This window comes from Hippocampus bargibanti, linkage group LG12, assembly GCF_051943395.1.
Source record: "Hippocampus bargibanti isolate YZ-2025 linkage group LG12, ASM5194339v1, whole genome shotgun sequence".
In the NCBI taxonomy this organism is placed as follows: domain Eukaryota; kingdom Metazoa; phylum Chordata; class Actinopteri; order Syngnathiformes; family Syngnathidae; genus Hippocampus; species Hippocampus bargibanti.
In genome coordinates, this window is record NC_142745.1 from 1182733 (window position 1) to 1207174 (window position 24442).

General features: G+C 43.5%; 4 protein-coding genes across 5 annotated transcripts; 2 read left to right on the forward strand and 2 right to left on the reverse strand.

Moving 5' to 3' along the window:
- The first annotated feature begins 120 nt into the window (after window positions 1-120).
- On the forward strand, window positions 121-3622 carry tmem74b (transmembrane protein 74B). The gene is made up of 3 exons (XM_089009517.1): window positions 121-617; window positions 1932-2144; window positions 2930-3622. Exons 2-3 carry the CDS (start codon window positions 1980-1982, stop codon window positions 3419-3421), a joined length of 657 nt encoding a protein of 218 aa, XP_088865643.1. The 5' UTR covers window positions 121-617; window positions 1932-1979; the 3' UTR covers window positions 3422-3622.
- Window positions 3623-4584: 962 nt separating this feature from the next.
- On the reverse strand, window positions 4585-8949 carry psmf1 (proteasome inhibitor subunit 1). Of its 2 annotated transcripts, none has more exons than XM_089009515.1 (7): window positions 8716-8949; window positions 7007-7159; window positions 6761-6843; window positions 5914-6099; window positions 5221-5277; window positions 4981-5145; window positions 4585-4896 (listed from the first exon to the last, which is right to left on the reverse strand). In XM_089009515.1, the coding sequence occupies exons 1-7, from the start codon at window positions 8842-8844 to the stop codon at window positions 4845-4847; spliced, it is 825 nt and encodes a 274-aa protein (XP_088865641.1). In that variant the 5' UTR covers window positions 8845-8949; the 3' UTR covers window positions 4585-4844. The 2 variants fall into 2 exon arrangements, with proteins under 2 accessions (XP_088865641.1, XP_088865642.1); XM_089009516.1 differs by having other exon boundaries at window positions 4981-5142; window positions 8716-8948.
- A 237-nt stretch (window positions 8950-9186) lies between these two features.
- pigu (phosphatidylinositol glycan anchor biosynthesis, class U) lies at window positions 9187-17952 on the forward strand. Its single transcript, XM_089009509.1, has 12 exons — window positions 9187-9601; window positions 10241-10305; window positions 10392-10451; window positions 10593-10655; window positions 10731-10840; window positions 11637-11737; window positions 11809-11906; window positions 12693-12847; window positions 13750-13893; window positions 13986-14110; window positions 15421-15563; window positions 16765-17952. The coding sequence occupies exons 1-12, from the start codon at window positions 9472-9474 to the stop codon at window positions 16876-16878; spliced, it is 1308 nt and encodes a 435-aa protein (XP_088865635.1). The 5' UTR covers window positions 9187-9471; the 3' UTR covers window positions 16879-17952.
- Window positions 17786-24153, reverse strand: cyc1 (cytochrome c1). Its single transcript, XM_089009514.1, has 7 exons — window positions 24014-24153; window positions 22742-22932; window positions 21320-21446; window positions 19781-19938; window positions 19194-19354; window positions 18187-18287; window positions 17786-18106 (listed from the first exon to the last, which is right to left on the reverse strand). The coding sequence occupies exons 1-7, from the start codon at window positions 24092-24094 to the stop codon at window positions 18002-18004; spliced, it is 924 nt and encodes a 307-aa protein (XP_088865640.1). The 5' UTR covers window positions 24095-24153; the 3' UTR covers window positions 17786-18001.
- Between the last annotated feature and the right edge of the window lie 289 nt (window positions 24154-24442).

Here is a 24442-nt window from a genome sequence, read left to right on the forward strand (position 1 = left end):
ATATTTTATTATTTCTCATTTTACGTATGGTTTTATTGTGATGTGCTTTGTTTTATTGTTTTTATTGTAAAGTGTCCTTGGGTGTTTTGAAAGGCGCTTGAAATTAAATATATTATTGTTATAATTGGATGAGTAACGAAAACATCTCCGAATCTGAAGCCATTGTTTTGATTCTCACGCAAGGCAAGACATCTTGGTGTGACGTCACGAACAGGGGGCGGGACCTTCTGAAATTGGCAATTTCCGGTTTCATTTTGAAATCGTTTTTGGACACTTGAAGTCATTTTTATTGGTGTTTTTCATTAGGCTGCGTATTTTGGGTATTTCAGATGCTATAAAACGTTTTTGTCAGCTAGGAAACAAAAAAATGCTGTCGGTTGTCCTTTAAATGTAACTGAGGATCATCACAACGACATCAATTCTCTCGTTCCGGTCATTTCTTCTTCACAGCAGCTTTTAAATCTCCAAAGTGCCCTCAAGCGGCCAGCGACGGTATAACAGAGTGCCGCCTCTGCCTCTTGTGCTCATGCGCGTTGCCGCGCTCTCGTTCGTCTCCCTTCCGTCTGATCTTTTGGTCGTCCATCCACCTTCCTTTCCCGCTTGCTTCCCGCCAACAGGTAAAGCCTTTCACGCTCTTATTTTCTATTCCTTTCCATCTTCTGTTTTTTATTTAAATTCCTTTCTTCATTCTGCGGTGATCGATTCCGTTCGGGGTGTGATTGAGCATGTCTGAATTGGACGCTCGTCAGGCGCGGCCCAACCCTGCGTGCGTGTTGGCGCGTGAGTGTGAGAGTCAAGCGAACGGTGTCGCAAGGTCGCGCGCGCGACTCATGCCCGGTTGCGCATGCACGAGACAGGTGGGTGGTCGTCGTTGCTTTTGAGGTTTGATGCCCTTCATCTCATCATCATTTAACGTTTATTTCACCATCACGTCCAATAATTTGAGAGGTGTGTGTATAAATACTTACAGCTTTTTCAAATTAATGTTATTAATCACGATTGTATCAATATTTATGGAAGGCTTAATCTGTTTTTTTTTGTGCGTTCGTGTCAAAATGAACACAATTTGGAACATTGTCAACAATGTTCATGCAAGTGAAAAAAGGGGGAAAAGCTGAAGAAAACTGAGACGAATGTTTTTGTTGTGAGGGAAACAAATGAGCAATTTTACAATGAAGAGGAGTAACTCCCTTGAATAATAATATTAATGAATAATAGCTAGTTACCGAGTTGGCTACCTCGCTAGCTATCTATTTGCTATCTATTAGCTGGCTAGCTAGGTTGTTGAGCCAAAGCTAGTGACTGTGGGCACCAGGTAGCAAGCACCTCCATCTACATTAAAAAAAGCACCATCAATGTCAACAATCTTCGCTATCTATTAGCCAGCTATCTATTGGCTATCTATGAGCTAGCTAGCTAGCTTTCTATCTATTTGAATTGCTTCTGGGTTGAGTGAACGCTGGCGCGTGTGGCTGCCGCTGCTCACCCACAGAAAAACTTATCCTGTGACTGTGAATTGACCTTGAGAGTTTTGAAAGGCCCTTAGAAATCAAAATGTATTATTATTATTACTTTCATCACTTTGCTGCTGTGAAATGTAAATTTCTCCACTGTGAGACTAATAAAGGCCAATCCAATACAATTATTATAATAATAATGATTATAATTATTATCATCATTATTAGAATAATAATTATTATCATTATTCTTACAATTATCATTATTATTACTTTCATGGCCTTTATTGCTGTGAAATTTAAATTTCACAGCAGCAAAGTGTGAATACTACTAATAATTATTATTATTGGATTGGCTGTTTTATTATTCTTACAGTATTATTAAATTTATTATTATTTCTACAGCAGCAATTATGATTTTTATATTGCTACTATTGTTATTATTATTATAATTATGATGATGATGATGTCCAGTGAGGAAGATGCTGATTGGAGGAAGCGCAAGGACACAAGTGCATTTCCATGGAGTCCCCTCTGGAGATGGTGGAGCTCCGCGAGTTGCCTCATGCTAACAAGGCTGGCAACGTTTGCCGCGGATTCTGCAATGTTTCCTATCAGCCCGACCAGGAGCAACAGCGTCACCAGGAGGCGACGGGTTGCTCTCCGACCACCTCAAGAAGCTGCAAGGTTCTTCTCTCTCTCTCTTTTTGCTCATTAGGAAGAGGCTCAGAGTCCATCCACAACTTCTCTGCACCTAAAAGCTCGCAACCAACGCTAGCAACCACTCATTTGACGACAATGAGGTTAAAATCTCAGCAAAAGAAAATCGATGCTTTGAAAGGGGAGTCAAAGAAGCTATTTTCATCAAACAGCAAAACCCTACACTAAATCGCCATGGTGGGGTGAGGTTCCATTTGGATCGTTCCTACAACCGACTTAGTTATACTGATGAGGTGATACCAGATCAAATGGGGCAATCAGGCCAGTCGTAGACCCCATACTCAGGCAGGACAATAATCAGTGTAGCCGCAGGGAGTAGTCCTCTGCTCCCCTCAACCTGAGAGCAGGGACCAATCATAGCAGAGTCTGTCACCGCTACGTCTGGACAGTAGGGATATATATATATACAGTAAAGTCTCGTTATATCGATATTCAAGGGAGTCGGAAACAATATCGATATAACCGGGACTATCGATATATCCGACCCTGTTTGCATGTAATTTTCTCCGTGCGTGCATAGAAATAGTATCGATATAACCGGGACTATCCATATATCCGATATCGATATAACGAGACTTTACTGTGTGTATATATATATATATATATATATATATATATATATATATATAGGGTCAAAACTACCAGCAAAAGATTTTAGTTGGCTGATGAAGCTTCTTGGATGAGAAAGGAAACGTCCGACCCCTTGAAAGAAGTCCAGAGGTCGGAAAAGCATTCACGTTTGTCTCCTTTAGGACTCGTCGTCTATTGTGTATGGTGACGATGGCGAGGACGAGGCCAACGCCGATTGGACGGCACGGGACGACGGCGGAGGCGCTCGGCCCTCATCCGACGCGGGCCTGGCTTTGGCCGTGGTGTTGCTGCTGAGCGGCATCTCGCTGGTCCTGGTGGCCTACGCCATCCCCAGGGAGGCCCGCGTGGACCGCGACGGCGTGCCGGCCCGCCGGATGGAGCAACTGGAGCTGTACTACGCCCGGCTGGGCTGGCACCTGGACAAGTGCATCATCGCCGGCCTGGGCTTGCTCACCCTGGGCGGGATCATCCTCTCGCTGCTCCTCATCGCCACCGCGTGCCGGGGTTACGCCATCTTCCTGCCGTACCGCCGCCGGGCAGCCTTCCGACGGCCCAAGCGGACGTACGGCTCCGTCAACACGAGGATGAAGCAGCTGGCGGAGGAGCCGGCGGCCCAATCGGAGCAACTGGGACCCGCCACGCAGGTTGAGTGACCCGTCGGTGCATTGTCTGAAATAACGTCTGCCCGGATGCCCGGGGCGTGCAACTTACAAAATGTCTCCGCCCGGGTGGCCGACAACTTAAAAAAAAAAAAAAATGCTTTATTTAATAAAGCAAACGTTTGAACGAAGATTTCAAAATCAGAATAAATTATTCCGATTTTGAAATCTTCATTCGGTTTGGAAATGTCTGAATATCGCTTCGTTTTGGCAATTTGCATACTCGGCACGGCAGCCAATCAGAAACCCGCTTCGTGCTTCCGGACTTTTCCGAGCGTTATAAGGTCGTGCATTTGCGTATCATTTTCCAAAGTAGACGCACAGAACCGAAGCCTCAGAAGAAAGATTCAAAAGAAGCAAACGACATTTATGACGCGACAAAATATAAATATACATTATCCCGTGACTGGAAAGTGTCCTTGAGAGTTTTGAAAGGCGCTTAGAAATCAAAGGACAACCGACGTCTCCGGACAAGTTGTGTCCATAATTTGTAAAATGACTTCTACTGAGTGTATTTGAATAAGATTCCACCGCATATAGCTATTTTTTACGTTTTAAGACTCGCGCTGAATATTTCGGAAGTCTTGTTTTTGAGTTGGTGACTAGTCCGTACGTGACGTCACTGAAGGAACGCCCCTGACCGAAAAAAGGCCACATTCTAGCAGTCCTTCCATCACGTCAATTTATCAGCCGGTGGAAACTGGCAGATTAATTCCTTACATGGAGCTTTGTCGCCCTCTTCTGCCTCTTTTTGGGTGATACATTTTCCCCCAATGTTGCCTCAAAATGGCACGGAATAAATTCTTTAATGGATTGCAAACATGTATGCTTTCCTCTTCAGAACTATTTGAATCATATTCATAACTGGATGATTAACAGGAAAGCATCTTCTGCGAATCTGAAGCCATTGTTTGGATTCTCCAACAAGGCAAGACGTCTTGGCGTGACGTCACGAACTGGGGGCGGGACCTTCTGAAACTGGCCACTCAAATTGAAGTACTTTTTAGACACTAAATCATTTTTATTGGTCTTCTTCATTTGACTAAAAATATCATCCTGTGTGTTTTGGCTATTTTAGATGCTATCAAACGTTTTTCTGGTGTCAGTTAAGAAACAAAAAAAGTGATGTCGGTTGTCCTTTAAGCATGAAGAGTTAATTTTTGTCTTTTTTTATGTCAGACTTTTATTTTGACAAAGTACAGAATCTGCCTCTAAAATGTTTGAAAGCAAAAAATGAAAACAAATTCAAGACCCGACAGGTTCCCTCTTCAATATTCACCCCCCAAAAAAAATTGTTTTGGTTCTTCATGATCCCAAACTTGCTTTTGGGCGAATTTGCGAAGTTTGGCGATTTTGTCACTTATCTTGATTGGCCAGAGAACAGACAGGAAGTGGCGAGCGGCAGCCGGGAAGGCGCTTACATGAACATGTCGTCATAACCCGGCGGGGGCAAGTGGTCCGGGGTGGGCCTGAGGGAACACCGGCGATCGTTCATGAGACAAAACGATCGCCGGGTGAGGAAAGCGGGCGAGAGAAGCGGCGACGCGTCTCACCCAGGCCGATTGGGTCCGACGGGTCCGAACGGGTCGAAGCGGGCGCCGGGCGGCACGGCGCCGGGAGGCAAAATATCCGGGATGCCGCTGGACGGGTCGAAACCCGAGCGGGGGTAGCCCATCCGCAGCGGGTCGGCGATCATCCCACCGCCCGACACCGACCTGCTGGGGGGGGGGCGAGAGAACGTGACAAACTAAAAAGAATCTCAAGGGGTCATCTGGGTCGGGGGGGTGACTGACCCCAATGGATCCAGGTCGGCCCCTCCCACCGAGAACGAAGGAGCCATGGGATCAAGCCTGGAAAACACACAGCCCCTTAGCATTAGCATTATGGCGGATATTTACTATTCTTTAATAATAATAGCATGAATAATATGGCGGCAAATTACTATTTTATAATAATAGCATTAGCATTAGCAATATGGTGGCAAATTACTATTTTATAATAATATTAATAATAATAGATTTGATTTCTAAGCGCCTTTCAAAACTCTCAAGGTCAGCTTACAGTCACATGATCAGTTTTTAACATGGGTGAGCAGCGGCAGCCCCACGCGCCAGCGTTTACTCAACCCGGAATAACTCAAATTGATAGAAAGCTAGCTAGCTAGCTAGCTAACTATCAGTTATCTGGCCAGCCAGCTGGCTAGCTGTTAACTATCTATTAGCTAGCCAGCTCGCTTTTTATTTATTTGAGTAGCTAATAGATAGCCAACTAACTAGGCAGATAGCTAATGAATCGCTACATAGATAGCTGCTGATGTTACCTATTACATGCATTTGACTGTTTTGTGTGGATTTTTACATCCAGGTAAAAATGACCCACAACATAATCAACGTCAGCTATCAAGAATAGATCGCTAATAGCTATCTGGCTAGCCAGCTAGCTAAAAGATGACGTCATCCCGGAAAGGGCGGTGATTTCCCGTGTACCAGTGTGGTTGCGTGGCATGTCGAGGGTGCCTGTCCGGGACCCGCAGGGGGTCATCGTGGTCGTCGTCGTCGCGACTGTTCGGTCTGCGCGTCCGCTGACTGTGTTCCGCTTGCGTCCGTTTGTCCCGCGACGGCAGCAGCCGCGAGCGAATGGCCGCCACCAGACCCCCCGCATTCTTGAACACTCTGAACAAACACACAAAAAACATGGGAGACTTCGCAAAGCAAAACCACAACACAGGATAAGAACATGTTGCAATCGATGAGAAAGTTTCTTCAGCCGTCATCTGGACTTCTTTGAAGGTGTCGGACGTTTCGCTTCGTATCCAAGAAGCTTCGTCAGCAAACTAATTTTTTTTGCTGGTAGTTTTGACCCTATATATATATATATCCCTACTGTCCAAACATGGCGTTGCCAGACACTGCTATGATTGGTCCCTGCTCTCGGGTTGGGGGGAGCAGAGGACTACTCCCTGCGGCGACACTGATTACCTCTATTGTCCCGCTTGATTATGGTCGTCTACGACTGGCCTGATTGCCCCATTTGCCCTGGTATCACCTCATTAGCATAACTAAGCCTATGTTGCCTAAGAAGTCTGTTGTACGAATGATCCAAATTGAACCTCACCCCACCATGGCGATTTAGTGAAGGGTTTTGCTGTTTGATGAAAATCGCTTCTTTTACTCCCATTTCCGCTGAAAAAGCATCCTGGATAAGAAGCGAAACGTCCGCCACCTTGAAAGAAGTACAGATGACGGCTGAAGAAACTTTCTCATCGATGGACCACTCCTGTACGACTGAGAGCTTACACAGACGTAAAATGTCGGAAGATTGAAAAAAGTGCACCTGTCGAAGGCGCGCAGGTGGACGCCATCCACGTGCTCGTTGAGGTTGACGATCATGTCCGAGCTCTGCTGTGTGTTGCGGTTCTTCACAAACACAAAAGGGATTTATTTTTCAACAAACTACATCTGGTAGAGAGTTATCTTTTCATTAAAATATACACAAATGTGAAATTTAAATGAAATGAAATTAACTCATTGACTGCCAGACGAGTCCACCACCACCACCACGACGACGCCGATGTCCTACCATGAGGTTGAAGACGAGCGCAGAATCAACCAGGAGCGCTTTGAGTAACAACTGAGCATCTCCCAACTCCGAGGTGTACCTCAGGGCATATTCCACTTTGTTGCCGCTCCAGCCTGATGGGAGAAGTTCCGACTTTTTGTCGCTGCTCCGAGCCTGACGAACAAACACCAAGACAAAACCAAACGAAAGGAAAAATGGTCATGGGTACCATATGGTCATGGTACAATGACAGAATAAAGTGCCCACATCCCACGTCGCACTTCTTTCTGGGATTCGTACGGTCGCGCTATGCTGTCATGTTATTAAGCGATTATGTTCATGTTTCGACACGAAACTTTTAACTTTTATATTTCAACGTAATCTATTGAAACCTGATCATTCTCGCGTCTACTTTAAAGGACAACCGACACCTCTGGACAAGTTGTGTTCATAATTTGTACAATCGCTTCAAATGACTTCTACTGAGCGTATTTGACAAAGATTCCATTGTATATGTAGCTATATTTTACCTTTTAAGACTCGCGCTGAATATTCAGGTCAAGTCTTGTTTTTGAGTTGGTGGCGATTCCTGACGTGACGTCACAGAGGGAACGCCCCTGACCGAGAAAGCGACACACAATGCATGTTGCGGTACTTTGTTTGGTCTGAAAACTTCTTGTTGCTTCATGTTGATGGCGAAATTGGAAAGAAAACACATGAATAACGCAATGGTGAATTGTTGTGTGTTGCACCAAGACTACGATTTGATTCTAGTTGACACAAATTCCCAGCAGACAAATCAGCCCATTTCCAACGGAGCTTGGGCGCCATCTTGTGCATTTTCTGGGACGCTACACATCAGTCCTGACGCCTCAAAATGACCCAGAAGGACTTCTTTAATCGATTGCAAACATGTATGCTTTCCTCTTCAGAACTATTTGAATCACATTCATAACTGGATGAGTAACAAGAAAGCATCTTTTTCCGAATCTGAACTCTCTGAAGCCATTGTTTTGATTCTCGAGCAAGGCAAGACGTCTTGGCGTGACGTCACGAACAAGGGGGCGGGACCTTCTGAAACCGGCCACTTGCGGGTTCAATTTGAAGTAGTTTTCGGACACTTTAAGTCATTTTTATTGTTGTTTTGCATTTGACTAGAAATATCAGCCTGTGTGTTTTGGCTATTTTAGATGCTATAAAACGTTTTTCTGATGTCAGTTAGGAAACAAAAAAAGTGGTGTCGGTTGTCCTTTAAACAAACTAAAACGAGATCATTCCGTACAATCCAGGTCTCAGATGAAGACTTTTTTTGGCCTCTCAAGTGTTTCACAACTTTGAAAATATGATAAACACCAATGACCCAAATTTGGCTTCTTATGGGTTTCCAAAATCACTCTTTAGTTTGACCGCACAATTTAAGATGATGAAATATCATTATGAAACGTGACATTTATCACGGTGGTAGGAGAGGCTCAACTTTCTTCCTCTGCTGTGACAGCAATACGCTTCTGGGCAATCTGATAATGGCAGTATATTTTTTTTCACACCGAAAATGTCTCCTTTAAAAATGCGACGGTGTCACGTGACTTTGTAACGTTTAGCATTAGCATTCATCGTTTAGGATCGCCGTCTAAAAGCACCTACGAGTAAGTGAAGCAAATGTGTACACTGAAAAAAAAAGCATCCGGTGATGTTCAAATGACACGATGAATCGCCGCGGGAGTGTTTACCTCATCCCCGGACCCGAGGCACTTGTATCCGCTTTTGACGACCTCCCAGTGGACGAAACACACAACGGCGTCCTGCGGACACGAGATGGAGTCGCCACAACATGAATACAACAGCTCCAAACCCGCCATGGTAAAAAAACAAACAAAACAAATATTAACACGCTCGCAAGCAAAACGACAGCGAAACCAAATTAAAGATGGCAAGTTAACAAGCTCACAGGCTGCAGCCAAGTACACTTCCTGCTATGGATTTTCAAATTAAAGGGAAGACCCGATCTCGGCTATTCGATTGGTCAAATGTAATGTTTTGATAAAGCGCGTATTTTCACGTGTGTGGAGAAAACAATTAAGAGTTGTCCGCGGGCATTTTAAAATAGTTCATGGTCCTTCTCTCACGTTATTATACGAACTGGGGCCATTTGTGAAAACCCGCATTTTCTTATTTAACGCCCACAACGAATTCTAACTTCCGTAGTCTGAGTTGGTTTGATCCCGGCAACAATGTTGACGTCACGACACTTCCGCACTCCAGAAAATGAAATTCATGGTTTATGTGTTCTTCAATTAAATACACATATAGTTGTATATATTCTTAATGAATCCATTAAAAATCAATATATCATTTTCAATGAATAGCCACGCACCCAAAACTCTAAAACTATGAGTTTGTCGTGATTTTTTTGTGACGATATTACCATCAAAGGACTGAAGGACTTTATTTCCCAGAGTGCCCCGCGCACAGGAGCAAATGTCAAAATGGCGGCCCCATTAACGCTTTTGCTTATCGTGGCTGTCACTATCCGTGCAGTTCTTTTTAGGTCCACTTTTGCACATTGGATCGCCGAGAGGGTGGAGGTGGTCTCCCCGTTAACTGCCTGGAACAGAGGTGAGCGTGGCGGCGTCTCACAAGGACGGCGAGGCGATGCCATTTGGGGCTCAATTGTACGGGTGAAGTGTCGCTCCCGTGTCCGACTTTGAAAAGCAGTTTTTCATCAAAGCCGAGTTAGCTTTTATTTGCATACACACTATTTTGCAAAAGCGAGATAATATGAAAAAGAACATTCATATTTTATTGCTTGGAACGTTACTCTGCCTCATCCAATTCAATCGGAAGACTTGGAGAACTTTGATTGGTTTCGCGACGTCACAAGTATCCGGAGTTCCTTCCTCCCCTGCGTACAACATATTTCTTACCAATAAAATGAACATTTTTTTGCCGTAATTGTGTTTGCAGTTCTTTCATTCTACTTTTTGATGCGGAACTACTTCAAATCAAACGCCAAAATTAAAACTAAACACGCGTAAACAGACCCATGAGTTTCAAGCTTTACTAATCATTTGTCTTCACCTGTTCGATAAAAAAACATTCTAGAGCAAATTCGACATTGTTGAATCCTATGGTTTTGAAAAATCTGAGTAAAATCAACCAGCCGACAAGCACCAGACGATGAACTTCTCATGTCCATCACTATCACCCGAAAAAACAAAATACTGTACTGTAATCCTCTTTCTGTTGGTTTTCTAGTTGTGGAAGGTTTGGCTCTCCTCGATTTGGGAGTGTCGCCCTATGCGGGAGATGTGTTTCACGAGGTGGGGGATTGAACACGTCCGCACGCGCCTTTTAAAATCATGAAAACATTAATGGATAAATGTCATTTTTTTTCTGCCTATCTTAGACCCCTCTCATCATCTACCTCTTCCACTTCCTGGTGGACTATCCGGAGATTACATTCATCGTAAGTAGTGTGCGCTTCTTACTACACGGTTCGAAAAATATTACGGTCATCTAATGTCAATTTCCACGAGAAATATATGATTATAAACACCTTGAAAGCGAACTAGCTTCAAGCTAAAAGATGGTGCCATTGTCTCTCCAGCTCGCTGACATCATCGTGGCGCTGGCCTTCTACTTCGTCGTGAAGGACTACAACAAGCAAGTGGTGAGGAATCCAAACAAACGTGGCGACCCATCGATCATCGTCAATGACCGCTGATAACCGGCAACACGTTTCCAGTTCAGGAAGCAGAAATTCGCTCTGGAAGCCGAGCGCTACGCCTCAGATTGTCACGAGCTGGTCCGAAGCCCCAAAGAGATGTACTACACCCCCCTCAAAGCGGCCATGTTGTAAGTAGCAAGCCAACGAGAAAGCAACATTTCACTTCCTGAACAAAGCTTTCGGAAAATGTTTACACAACAAACAGCAGCGAGCGCAGCGCTCTCGTCATCCACGATTCTGTTTCAAATGCGAGACTGTTGTGACGTCTGAACAGTTTTGTCATTACAATACAATACATATAGATTTATATAGCGATTTAATTATAGATGAAGCTGTAACAAAGCATTAAAGGACCATTTTTTTGTTTCCTAACTGACATCAGAAAAACTTTTTATAGTATCTAAAATAGCCAAAACACACAGGCTAATATTTTTAGCCAAATGCAAAACATCAATAAAAATGGCTTCAAGTGTTTCAAAACTGCCACAAAATGAGTTCAGAAATGGTGAGATTCAAAAAGTCCCGCCCCCTTGTTTGTGACATCACGATTGGTCACACACTGCCTTGCTGCAGAATCAAAACAATGGCTTCAGAGTTCAGATTCGGAGAAGATGCTTTCATGTTACTCATCCAGTTATGAATGTGATTGAAATAGTTCTGAAGAGGAAAGCATAAATGTTTGCAATCGATTAAAGAAGTCCTTCCGTATTAATTAGTTATAGTATAGTATACTAATTATGATATATATATCATAATTTATAATGATATTATTTATTAATATCTGACTTATTGTTTATTATTTTTATCTGAATTTTATTCCCTGCAAATATGCAAATTGGTGGGGCCCCGGTTCTTATGCCCCACCCCGAAAAACAGCCTAGAAAAAGCCAGCGTTTTGATATCCTGTGCGGTCCGGTCCCACAGTTACCTTCTGAACCCGTTCAGCGTGCTGTCCTGCGTGGCCAAGTCCACGTGCTGCCTGAACAACGCGGTGGTTTCCCTCTTCATCCTGGCCACGGTCAAAGGTGAGAAGGCATCTCGCCACCTTCCTTCCGTCGGAGAGTCGCTCAATCTCAGACGTTTGTTCTGTGGACAGGCAACATGTTGCTGAGTGCCATTTTCTTGGCCTTGGCCACCTACCAAAGCCTCTACCCACTCACGCTCTGCGTCGGTGCCATGCTTTATCTCATGCAGGTGAGTTCATGGCCTTCTATTCGCTGGCTATTAGCTAGCTATTTGCTAGCTGATAGCTGCCGAGTGGGTAGCTGCGTTTTGTGTGTGTGTTTTTTTTCAAGCTGCCTGAAACCGTTGCTATCTATTCGCTGGCTAATAGCTATCTATTCGATAGCTATTTGCTATCTATTTGCTAGATAGCTAGCTTGCTTGCTATCTATTTGAGTGACTTTGCGGTTGAGTGAACGCTGGCGTGTGTGGCTGCCGCTGCTCACCCACAGAAAAAACGTAAACTGTGACTTCGATGAGAAGGTTTCTTCAACAGACATTTGTACTTTTTTGAAGGTGTCGGACGTTTTGCTTCTTATCCAAGAGGCTTTGTCAGCCAACAAAAATTTTGTGCTGGTAGTTTTGGATATATATATATATATATATATCCCTACTGTCCAGACTTGGTGGTGCCAGACTCTGCTTTGATTGTTCCTGCTCTCAGGTTGGGGGGGAAGCAGAGGACTACTCCCTGCGGCGACACTGATTACTTCTATTGTCCTGCCTGGGTATGGAGTCCACACTGGCCTGATTGCCCCTATTTGCTGTGGTATCACCTCATCAGCATAACTAAGCCTATGTTGCCTAAGAAGTCGTTTGTAGGAATGATCCAAATTGAACCTCACCCCATCATGGCGATTTAGTGAAGGGTTTTGCTGTGACTGTAATTTTGAAAGGCACTTAGGAATGAAATGTATTATTATTATTATTATCAACTGACTTTGATGCTGTGCCCCCCCCCCCCCCCCCCTCCCGCAGCGTCAGTTTATCCCGGTCAACATGTATCGGCTGAGTTTCTGGTGGTTCGTGGCCCAATACGCCTTCATGTATCTGGGTAGTCTCCTGGTGATTGTGGCCCTCTCCTTCTTCCTGCTGGGCTCGTGGGACTTTGTGCCTTCCGTCTATGGCTTCATGTGAGTATGCGTTGAAGTCCGTCAAAATCAGACGTGAAACCATTAAAATGAGAATAATCCGTTCCCAGCTCCCCATAAAACATAATTTTCTGCTTTCTAAGCCTTAAAAATACACAAAATAGACCTTATTTTATGTATAATAAATGTAATGTGCTATTGTAATTAAAGAAATAAACTGTACTATATAATAAAGTAATTTTATGGACCTTTGTGATGGTCGTTGATGGCTTGATGGAATGGAGTGGCCGCTTTCATCGGCATTAAACACTTGATGAGGAACGAACGTAGCCTTCTTCTTTCACCATCTTGAGGAATGATCCCTTGGAGGTGCTTTCTCTGCCATCATTTTACCTAGTTCCTCATCACTTGTTTAGCTGGCTTGATAGCTTTTTGCATCAAGTGTACAGATGGCTTGTGTGGGTTATTCTAGCCAGATAGCTGGCTTGTGGAGCCCGATTGATGGGATATTTTAACCTTGCAGTTGACACTCTGAACTATCAAAGTTGAAACGAGTCCAAATGTCACTGTTTTCTATCCATTTTCTCACTCTCTCTCTCTGTCGTCTGCCTGTCTCTTTAATGTTTAAACCACCTCCCCTCACTGTTGCGTTCTTGACCAATCACGTGGCTTTAACCTGGGGGCGGGGAATAGAGGACAAAAAATAGTCTGCTGCCATTTCCTCGTTAGGAGAACGGGCTCGCTCGCGAACGGCACATCACTCATTGTGGCAACTCCGTGTCTATCCCGAAAAATAGTTTGTATGCCAAGGTAAAAATGTTCATAAATGTAACGTTCGTAACCCGAAAAGTTCATAAACCAAGGGGTTGGTAAACCGAGGTATCGCTGTATCTGGAATTTGGAGAGAGTCCAATCAACCCTCCATCGCTTTTTGTTTTTTTCAGCCTCTCCGTCCCCGACCTGACGCCCAACATTGGTCTCTTCTGGTACTTTTTCGCCGAGATGTTTGAGCACTTCCGCCTCTTCTTCCTCTGCGTCTTTCAGATTAACGTCTTCATCTACACCGTCCCGCTGGCCATCAAACTCAAGTGAGTGTCGTTCACTCGACGCTGAGAGAAGAACCCCGAGCAAAGAAAAACCCGAACAAAAACAGCGAGCGGATAACACACGTACGTTTCAGGGAGCATCCGCTGTTCCTGATTTTCATGCAGCTGTCCATCATCTCCATCTTCAAGTCGTACCCGACGGTGGGCGACGTCGCCCTCTACATGGCCTTCCTTCCCGCCTGGAGTCACCTGGCCAGATGTGAGTCGAGCATGAACGTCATTCCGGGGGGCGTCTCACTGTTAGCTTTGAAGATTACAGGCTAATCTTAGCATTTTACGCTTATCTTGAAAATTGTCAGTATTATGAACGGAATTAAATATTTACCTTATTGCGCAACGTTGTAACCTAACAATTGGCATGTTCGTTGTGAGAGGGATGACCAAAAAGCCGGCAAGACGAAAAGACAAAGATTTAGACTGAGCAGCCCAGATTTCAAGGACAACCGACACCATTATTTTGTTTCCTAACTGACATCAGAAAAACGTTTGATAGCATCTAAAATAGCCAAAACACGCAGGATGATATTTTTAGTCAAATGCAAAACAACAATAAAAATGACTTAACGTGTCCAAAATCGGCAAAAATTTGAGCTGCGAATTTGGCATTTTCAGAAAGTCCCGCCCCCAGTTGGTGACGTCACGCCAAGACGTCTTGCCTTGCTGGAGAATGAAAACAATGGCTTCAGATTGGGAGAATCTGCTGCTTTCTTGTTACTCATCCAGTTATGAATATGATTCAAATAGTTGTGAAGAAGAAAGCATACATGTTTGCAATCGATTCAAGAAGTCCTTCCGTCTCATTTTGAGGCATCAGGGGTGGGAAATGTCGCACCCAAAAAAGGCAGAAAATGGCGACAAAGCCGTGTAAGGAATTAATCAGCCCGTTTCCACAGGCCGATAAATTCCTTACATGGAGCTTGGTCGCCCTCTTCTGCCTCTTTCTGGTGCAACACGAGGTTTTCAGACCAAACAAGCATTGACGTGATGGAAGGACTGCTACAATGTGTCTTTTTTTTTCGGTCAGGGGTGTTCCTTTGGTGACGTCACGTACGGACTCGTCACCAACTCAAAAACAAGACTTCCGGAATATTCAACGCGAGTCTTAAAACGTAAAATATAGCTATATGCGGTGGAATCTTGGATTGGATCCCTCTCCTCCGATGTCGCGGAGACATCTCAAGTTGCTTCTGCCAAGTCAGCGTGGTTTATGTTTTAACCTTTGACCTCCTTTGTGCAGCGTTGGCTAAGTCGTAACTTTTGTCTTTCCTTGGGTGATGAGGACCAGCTGACCCCTTGACCTCCTGGTACCTGAAACATATGTCCAACCAACGATACCGCTTTGTTCTGTTCTCTATTTAATTACAAGCAAAGCAATACTTATCCTGACTAAACTTACGATGTTTATCTTAAGCAATGTTTAATCTGGCGAAATAAATGTATCTATTTCCTTCAGTACGCGCCTCCCTCTTGGTTGTCCCCATTGATCATCCATTTTTTTTTCTTCTGCAGTTCTTCGCAACGTGTTCCTGGTTTCCTGCGTGCTGATTACGTCCTCGACGCTGTTTCCCGTGTTGTGGCACTTGTGGATTAATTCGGGTAGCGCCAATGCTAACTTCTACTTTGCCATCACCTTGGTCTTCAACATCTCTCAGGTCAAATACACTTTGAAATGTTTTCCTTGCCTGACATTTAACTCATTCACTGCCATTCCAGAATGTATTTTGGAATTAGAAAGCATGACGTGGAGCGCCAATCCCGAATTTGTTCGGGTTTTGGTTTTTCTTGCAGGGAATGGTGCCGATAAAGCGCTGGTCAGACCTCTGGCAATGTTTTTTCCCCTCCCACGAGGGGGCAGCATTTGCCTTTTGTATAGCTGGCCCCATTTCAAGATCAGATAACTCCAGACCCATATAATTAGGAATTAACTTTGCTGATGAAAGAAGAAAGTTTAAAGGACAACCGACGCCTCCGGACAAGTTGTGTTCATAATTTTTAAAATCACTTCAAATGACTTCTACTGAGCGCATTTGACAAGCATATAGCTCTAGTTTACCTTTTAAGACTCGCGCTGAATAGTCAGGAAGTCTTTTTTTTTGAGTTGGTGACGAGTCCTCACGTCACGGAAGGAACGCCCCTGACCGAGAAAGCGACACAAAATGCATTTTGGGTACTTTTTTTCATCTGACCGTGTTGTTGACGAAATTGGAAGGAAAATGACATAAATAACACGCAGAAAGAAGGTGTAAGTTGACACAAATTCCCAGCGGAAAAATCAGCCCATTTCCAACGGAGCTTGTGCGCCATCTTGTGCATTTTCTGGGCGCTATACTGACGCCTCGAATGGATACGGAAGGACTTCTTGAATCGATTGCAAACATTTATGCTTTCCTCTTCAGAACTATTTGAATCATATTCATAACTGGATGAGTAACAAGAAAGCATCTGAACTCTCTGAAGCCATTGTTTTGATTCTGGAGCAAGGCAGTGTGTGACCAATCGTGATGTCACGAACAAAGGGGCGGGACTTTCTGAATCTCCCCAGTTTTGAGCTCATTTGTGGCAATTTTGGGACACTTGAAGTCATTTTTATTGGTGTTTTGCATTTGACTAAAAATATCAGTATGCGTGTTTTTTGGGTATTTTGGATGCTATAAAACATTTTTCAAATGGTGTCGGTTGTCCTTTAAGGTTTCTTACGCTGAATTGAATGTTTATGTAGTCCTAAAATTCAATATTCTGTGGGTCCTGGAACTTGAGTGACAATGACAAAAACCCTGGCACTGGAGTGGATACATTTATGCACATAATCTGACAGTGAATGAGTTAAAAAAAACACACCTTTTGCCCTTTCAGATGCTGCTGGTGTCGGATTACTTTTACGCTTTCTTGAGGCGAGAGCACCACCTGGTCCACGGACTCTACCCAAAAATGAAAGATGGCTCCGAGGCCACGCTGGTGCTCAAATAAAAGCGTCAAATTTTTAGAGGGTGGACAAGGAACAATATCCGGATGTGACGGACTCTTCTCCAAACCATTCTCATCCATCTCTTGGTTTCCTGCGGGGATCTCAGAACGGGTGATTTCCCCCTCGCCGCCCTGACTTAAAATAATAGCGTGACCACGAATGAGAAAGTGAAATGTTTTTGTTAGGATGTACTGAGAACTTACGAAGGAATGTTAAAGCCACACTGGAGGTTAATATGTATGACTGCCGCTGCTCACCCGCAGAAAAAAATATCCTGTGACTGTAAAGTGTCCTTGAGAGTTTTGAAAGGCACTTAGAAATGAAATGAGCTAACTTTCTAATCTGTTTGAGTCACTTCTGAGTTGAGTGAACGCTGGCGCATGTGGCTGCCGCTGCTCACCCATAGAAAAACTGATCCGGTGACTAAAGTGACCTTGAGAGTTTTGAAAGGCACTTAGAAATGAAATGTATTATTATTATAAAGAGTCAAAGTCATTCTACAGATTGGAGCTCATCCCTTCACTCGGGAAGAAACAAAAAGGGAAACTGATCAAATAAGGCATATTCATAATTCGGCATCGCAAAATTCGGCCCATTGTTGCTTTTTCATGTTTGGAGGCTATCAAATTATTTACCATCCAATGAAATCATTTGGGTTTTTTTCTGGTGCTCCAGCCAAAGCAAGAATATGAACTATGTTGAGGTGATTTGAGTCATATTATGATAAAAAGGAGGACTTTGCAACAAACTATGGGACTTGCGGGTGTGGTGGTGGGGGTGATTTTTCTAACAAGCATTTTGTTTACATTGAAAATGTTTTGTGTGGAATTTTCTCGTTGATTTCTATGCACTTTCTTTTAACTTTTAAATTTCTCGTCTTTTATATTTCCTGATGGATTGAACTCGAGATTGTTTGAGGATATAATTTATTTTGTACAGTAAAACAGGCGAGCTCCTCACATGGTTGTTTAACAAACAAAAACACATTCCATCAAATGTTGACACACAGCAGCGACTTTGTTACCAATTTGATTTTTGTTTTGTTTTGTGTGTGTAATAAACATGGTGGAAATATGCTTGTGTACATTTGTCAATGATGTCATCCAGCTTGTGGCACGCATTCCCTCATTTGGGCGGCCGGTAGGCGATCTTCCTGCTCTTGAGTACAGCCCACCTGTGTCGTTTCATGTAGTACAGGAGTGGCACCAGGATGGCCGAGCCCATCAACAGCTGCACCCAAAATAAAATACAGCAAGAAATAAATAAATAACTGAAAATGTTACTTAAATGTATTGTGGTGTGGTTGTGACCTTGAGTCCCATGCGCTTCCGCTGGTCGTGCTCGGGTTCCGCCGCCCACCTCAGAAAGGTGCACACGTCCTTGGCCACCTGGCTCATCGTGGCGGGGGTCCCTGTGGAATGGTTTGAGACAAACATTGTGTCAGGGACAACCGACACCTTTTTTTTTGGTTCCTAACTGACATCAGAAAAACGTTTGATAGCATCGAAAAGAGCCAAAACACGCAGGATGATATTTTTAGACAACAATAAAAAAACTTCAAGTGTCTCAAAACTGCCACAAAATGAGCTCGGAACTGGTGAGATTCAGAAAGTCCCGCCCCCTTGTTCGTGACATCACGTCAGGATACTCCTTCACAAACTGCCCTGCTCCAGAATCAAAACAATGGCTTCAGAGAGTTCAGATGCTTTCTTGTTCCTCATCCAGCTATGACTATGATTCAAATAGTTCCAAAGAGGAAAGCATAAATGTTTGCAATCGATTAAAGAAGTCCTCCCGTATCAATTTGAGCCATCTGGACTCCAATGTAGCATCCCAGAAGATGCACAAGATGGCGCACAAGCTCTGTTGGAAATGGGCTGATTTGTCCGCTAGGAATTTGTGTCAACTTACACCTTCTTTATGCGTGTTACCGTAATTGGCTGTGACTCACAACGATTCACCATGGCGTTATTGATGTCGTTTTCCTTCTAATTTCATGATCAACACGATGTTTTCAGACAAAAAAAAAAAAAGTACCCAAAATGCATTGCATGTCACTTTCTCAGTCAGGGGCATTCCCTCCGTGACGTCACTTAGGGCATCGTCATCAATTCAAAAACAAGACTTCCTGAATATTCAGCAAGAGTCTTAAAAGGTAAAATATAGAAGAGGATGCACAAAACCGGGATAGATGGAGGACATTGATTCGCTGTGGCGACCCCTGAGGGGAAAAGCCGAAAGGAAAAGAAGAAGAAGAAGTCAAGATATTTTTTTTCTTTTGTTTTGAGCGGCAAGCTTTGTGAATTCTGCACAATACCGTCATCGTATTCCAGAATCTCGTTGTAGATGGGCGGCGCCATCCCGATGGCCTGTCCTGGGAAATAAGGGTTGTAATAGAGACCCTCCCTGACCGCCACGCCGGCGGGGGGTTCGCAGTAGCCCGTCAACAGGCTGAACACGTAGTCCTCGCCGCCGTGCCTGGAAGAGAACATTATTTCAAGTGCTTTTTTTTGTTTTGTTTTGTGTGTATTTAAACTACGCATTCTTTGCGGTCGAGATGAGGCAACAATTGTATTCCATTATCTGCAATCACTTTGTGTCAATTGTTTGAAAATGTAAATCGCCTATTGTCAAGTACAAGAGACGTTAAATCACAAATGTGGGTAACTCGATTACCGTATTTTCAGGTGTATAAGGCGCACCCAAAAGCCTTCATTTTCTCCAAAAGATTACCCTGCGCCTTAAAGTTTGAAAATGCACCATTCATTGGGTTGCACCTCATGCAGCGGAAAATACGGTATCCTTGCTCATCACAAAAATTTGGTGAAATATGACCACCGTCATACATAATGACGGACTGGGCAAAGCACACGGAAAGCCGCCTCCGAGCTCCGTTTTGCGCACCTGGCGTTGACGATGTAGCTGAGGTCGGGCGGCAGGGCGCCGTTGTTGGCCGCTCGGGCCGCCTCCGGGTTGGCGTAGGGTTTGGGGAAGTAGTCGGAAAGCTTGCCCGGCCGGGTGAACATCTCGCCCGACTCGTCTGGACCGTCCACCACCTCCACCTGAGGGCGGACGTGTTCATTTCAAATTAAATTCCCAACCTCAAAAGCCAACTATTTAAACGACAACCGACGTCACTTTCTTGTTTCCTAACTCACATCAGAAAAACGTTTTATAGCATCTAAAATAGCCAAAACAAGCAGTATGATATTTTTAGTCAAATGCAAAACAACAATAAAAATGACTTCAAGTGTCCCAAAACGACTTCAAAATGAACCCGGAAGTGGCCAGTTTCAGAAGGCCCCGCCCCCTTGTTCATGGTGTCACCCCAAGACATCTTGCCTTGCTGGAGAATCAAAACAATAGCTTCAGATTCGGACAATATGCTTTCTTGTTACTCATCCAGTTATGAATATGATTCAAATAGTTCTGAAGAGGAAAGCATACATGTTTGCAATCCATTAAAGAATTTATTCCGTGCCATTTTGAGGCAACATTGAGGGGAACTGTCTCACCCAAAAAAGAGGCACAAAATGGCGACCTCCTGTTTCCGTTTCTGATAAATTCCTTATATGGAGCTTGGACGCCCTCTTCTGGCGGCTTTTGGGTGCAACACGAGGTTGTCAGACCAAACAAGTACAGCAAAATGCATTGACATGATGGAAGGACTGCTACAATGTGTCCTTTTTTCGGTCAGTGGCGTTCCTTCCGTGACGTCACGTACGGACTCGTCACCAACTCAAAATCAAGACTTCCAGAATATTTAGCGCGAGTCTTAAAAATGAAAATCTAGCTATATGCGGTGGAATCTTTGTAAAATACGCTCAGTAGAAGTCATTTGAAGCCATTTTACAAATTATGGACACAACTTGTCCGGAGACGTCGGTTGTCCTTTAAAATCTATCTCGTGTTTCTATTTATAATTGTATTGTTATTGTATTGTATTTATCATTGTATTTTATTTATTATTGTATCTATGCTTGTCTGTGATGGTAAAGTGTCCTTGAGAGCTTGCATGAAATAAAACGTATTATTATTAATAATAATAATGATATTTTTAGCTCAGCGGTTAGCGAATGCTAATGAGACACATGAGGAGCCAGTTGCTTGGTTGGCATTGATTAATGTGACTGAACGCAGTTGCGCAACACAGATAGATCAATTTTGATTGCTTCTTTTACCGTCTTGTGGTATCAAGATGCTTCAATATATGCTAATCTATGATGAAATCTATGTTAAACTAAGCTAATTACCAGAAGGGGGTAGACGTGCATCAGCATGAAATGTCCGTGTGGAAAATGGTCATGTTCAGGCAACAAATTGCCGACTGAGCAGGTGTACTATATTAAAACCTGAAAAGGGCATTCATGTGGCGGCATCGAAATGAGAGAATATTTTATTTCCAGTGATATTTTTTAGGAGGGTGATTATGAAGACGCTCACCTCCTCGGCGATGGCCTTGACTTCATCCTCTGTGTGCGATACTCCCACCAGGTTGCGGAAGGCCAGGTACTCCATGCTGTGACAGGCCGAGCACACCTGCTTGTATACCTGGTAGCCGCGGCGAACACTGTACACACACACACACACACACACACACAGAACAACAAGTCAGCAATATTGCGATTTCAAAACAGAGAGCGAGCCATATCCGAATACTGTACCTCAGTGAGAACGCAAGAATACAGTATGTTTATTTGATCAATTGTTTCATTCATTGTATGAAAAAAAACGAATGTTATTTTTGGAGAAAAGTGCTTCATTTATTGTGAACAAGACTGGAAATATCAAATCTAATTGTGAAACAGTTTAAAAATACAGTGATAGCTTGGCTTACGAACTTAATTGGTTCCCAGACAGAGTGTGTAAAGTAAAAAGTGTGTATCCCAAAAATTAATTTTCCATAGGAAACCATAAAAATGAGACTAATCCGTTCCCAGGTCCCCATAAAACATCATTTTCTACTTTTCTAAGCCTTAAAACTACACAAAATAGACCTAATTTTATGTATAATAAATGTGCTAGGGTATTGTAATTAAAGAAATAAATGGTACTATATAATAAAGTCATTTTATTGACCTTTGTGATGGTTGTAGACGGCTTGATGGAACGGAGTGGCCGCTTTCATCAGCATTAAACGTAGCCTTCTTCTTTCACCATCTTGAAGAATGATCCCTTGTAGGTGCTTTCTCTGCGATAATTTTACCTTCCTCATCAATTACGTTCTGTTTGGCTGGGTTGATAGCTTTTTGCATCAATTTGAACTGAATGCTTGTGCGGGTTATTTGTGGAGTCTGATTGATGGGATATTTTAACCTTGCAGTCTACACTCTCCCTTTGAACTATCAATAAAGTTGAAACGAGTCCAAATTTCACTGTTTTCTCTCCATTTTCTCACTCTCCCTCTGTCGTCTGCCTGTCTCTTTAATGTTTAACCCCCCCCCCCCCTGCTACATTCTTGATCAATCACGTGGCTTTAACTGACGACTGGGGGCGGGGAATAGAAGACCAAAACAAGCCGGCTGCCATTTTCGGGCTCGTTCGCGAACGACACATCACTCATTGTGGCGCTCCGTGTGTATGCCGATAAATAGTTCGTATGCCAAGGTAAAATTTTCATAAATTTAACGTTCGTAAACTGAAAAGTTCGTAAGCCAAGGGGTTTGTAAACCAAGGTATCACTGTAACTACATGTTCCCCCTTTTCTTTTAAATAACTGGTCTCAGTATTATGCTTGACAAATGTTCGAAAAAAAGTCCTAATACTTTCTCATTGTATGACTTCAACAATCTATTAGCCATCCGTATTTGAACACAAGCTGGAAAGGAGGACGCCTGGTGTCAGGAGTGCACGAGGAGGCCTGACCTGGCGTGGTCCAGTGACGACAGCGGCCCGCCGTGGCTCCAGGGGTAGTTGGGCGGATGGAGTTCCAGGTCGGAGGCTTTGACGGACCGGTGCAGTGCCAGAGCCAAGCCAGCGGCGCCGGCGCCGACCACGCCCAGTGTGGTCAGCGCCACCTTCTGGCTGCGAGGCAGACTGCTGAAGGACATTTTGGCCTGGAGGCAAAACAATTCCACACATGGACTCTACAATTCAGAGTCAGTTAAGAGAGTTTTTGCCCGACCATGGAATCTCAAATTGTCACTTCCTCCCATGATTTCATGAATTTGACAGTTTATGCCTCCGAATACGAGGTAAATATATTCCTTCCTGTGTATTTTAACAATGTATTATATGTATCTGATAATTGTAACATCATTACATCAGGCCTTATTTGCTGTATTTGACCGCGTTTGAATTACTTTACATTTGTCCGCACCTTAAAATCATTTTGACTGGGAAATTTTCGATTCACCATTCGTTGTAGTTTTCTAATTATGATTTTTTTTTTCTCTTCAGAGATTTACCCATTATTTCACATAGTGACTGAAATTAACTGATTCGAACTAATACTCGTAATTACTGTATTAGTGTCCGTGTCTGTTTGAAATTTGGGACATATCCTCCGATTAGAAGAAATTAGAATATTTTAATATTTACATAAATCAGCTCTAATGCTGGTCTCGTGTAAATCAATTCACACGCATGAAAAAAAAAAAATAAAAATAAAACCAACCGGAAGTTCACTCTGTTCTTGAGAAAACACCGGAAGACCATTCGCTTCTTCTTGAAAGGCTAACCGGTTAGCATCACACAGAAATCATTAGCTCAAACACCTAAAACAGTCCGTGATGTTTGGAAAGTGTCCGTTGCACAATCGGAGTAGCTACTACGCCGAAACACTACTTCAATAAACACGTTAATGTGCTTCCGGTTTGGAAAAACGTGGAATGTTAAAGCTTGACCAGGTTGCTCTTAAACATTATTTCTCCTGCCTGCATCTGGTTATACAACGCGACATTTCACATTTCACTCACTCGTCAAATTAATATATGTATCGACGATGCCTTACAGTTTAGTCACGTTAAATCATGGAAAACTAATGTATGTATGCGGTGGCTAAACGCGGGTGACCTTGTCTGCATTATCGACGTTAGCATTAGCTCGTAGCCATGGCGTGCATCCACGTGCAGCGACAGTTAACATTTTGTACTGAAAGGGCCACGTGGGCGACCTTCGTAGTCCGAAATTGTCTACCTTTGGCGTGGTGATGGTTTTCGGGGTGCACAGGAGAGCTCTCCCGCTCCCCGAGAGCGCCGCGACTCGTAACGCCGCCATCTTTTCTTTCCCGTCCGACTGCCCTCTCGCTCTATCTCTCGGCTGGGCTGACAAGTTTACACTTGTGTTTCCTTCTGACGTTTCCGGTTGGCAAAATTAACGAGAAAATTCATTGAACTTTTAGCGGGTGACCACGTTTTATTTTGAAGATCCCGACTACGATCTAACCAGAAGTCCTCCGATTTTTCCGCAATCAATGCGTATCGTGACACGTTCCAAAACTAAGGTGAGGCGAGAGTGATCTTTGTAATCATCTCATCCGTCTATTTCAATTCTGTTGCACAATTTGCAACACACGGAAATCATAGCTGCCACCTCCTATATTTAATAAGTTAGTTTGTGGGTGCT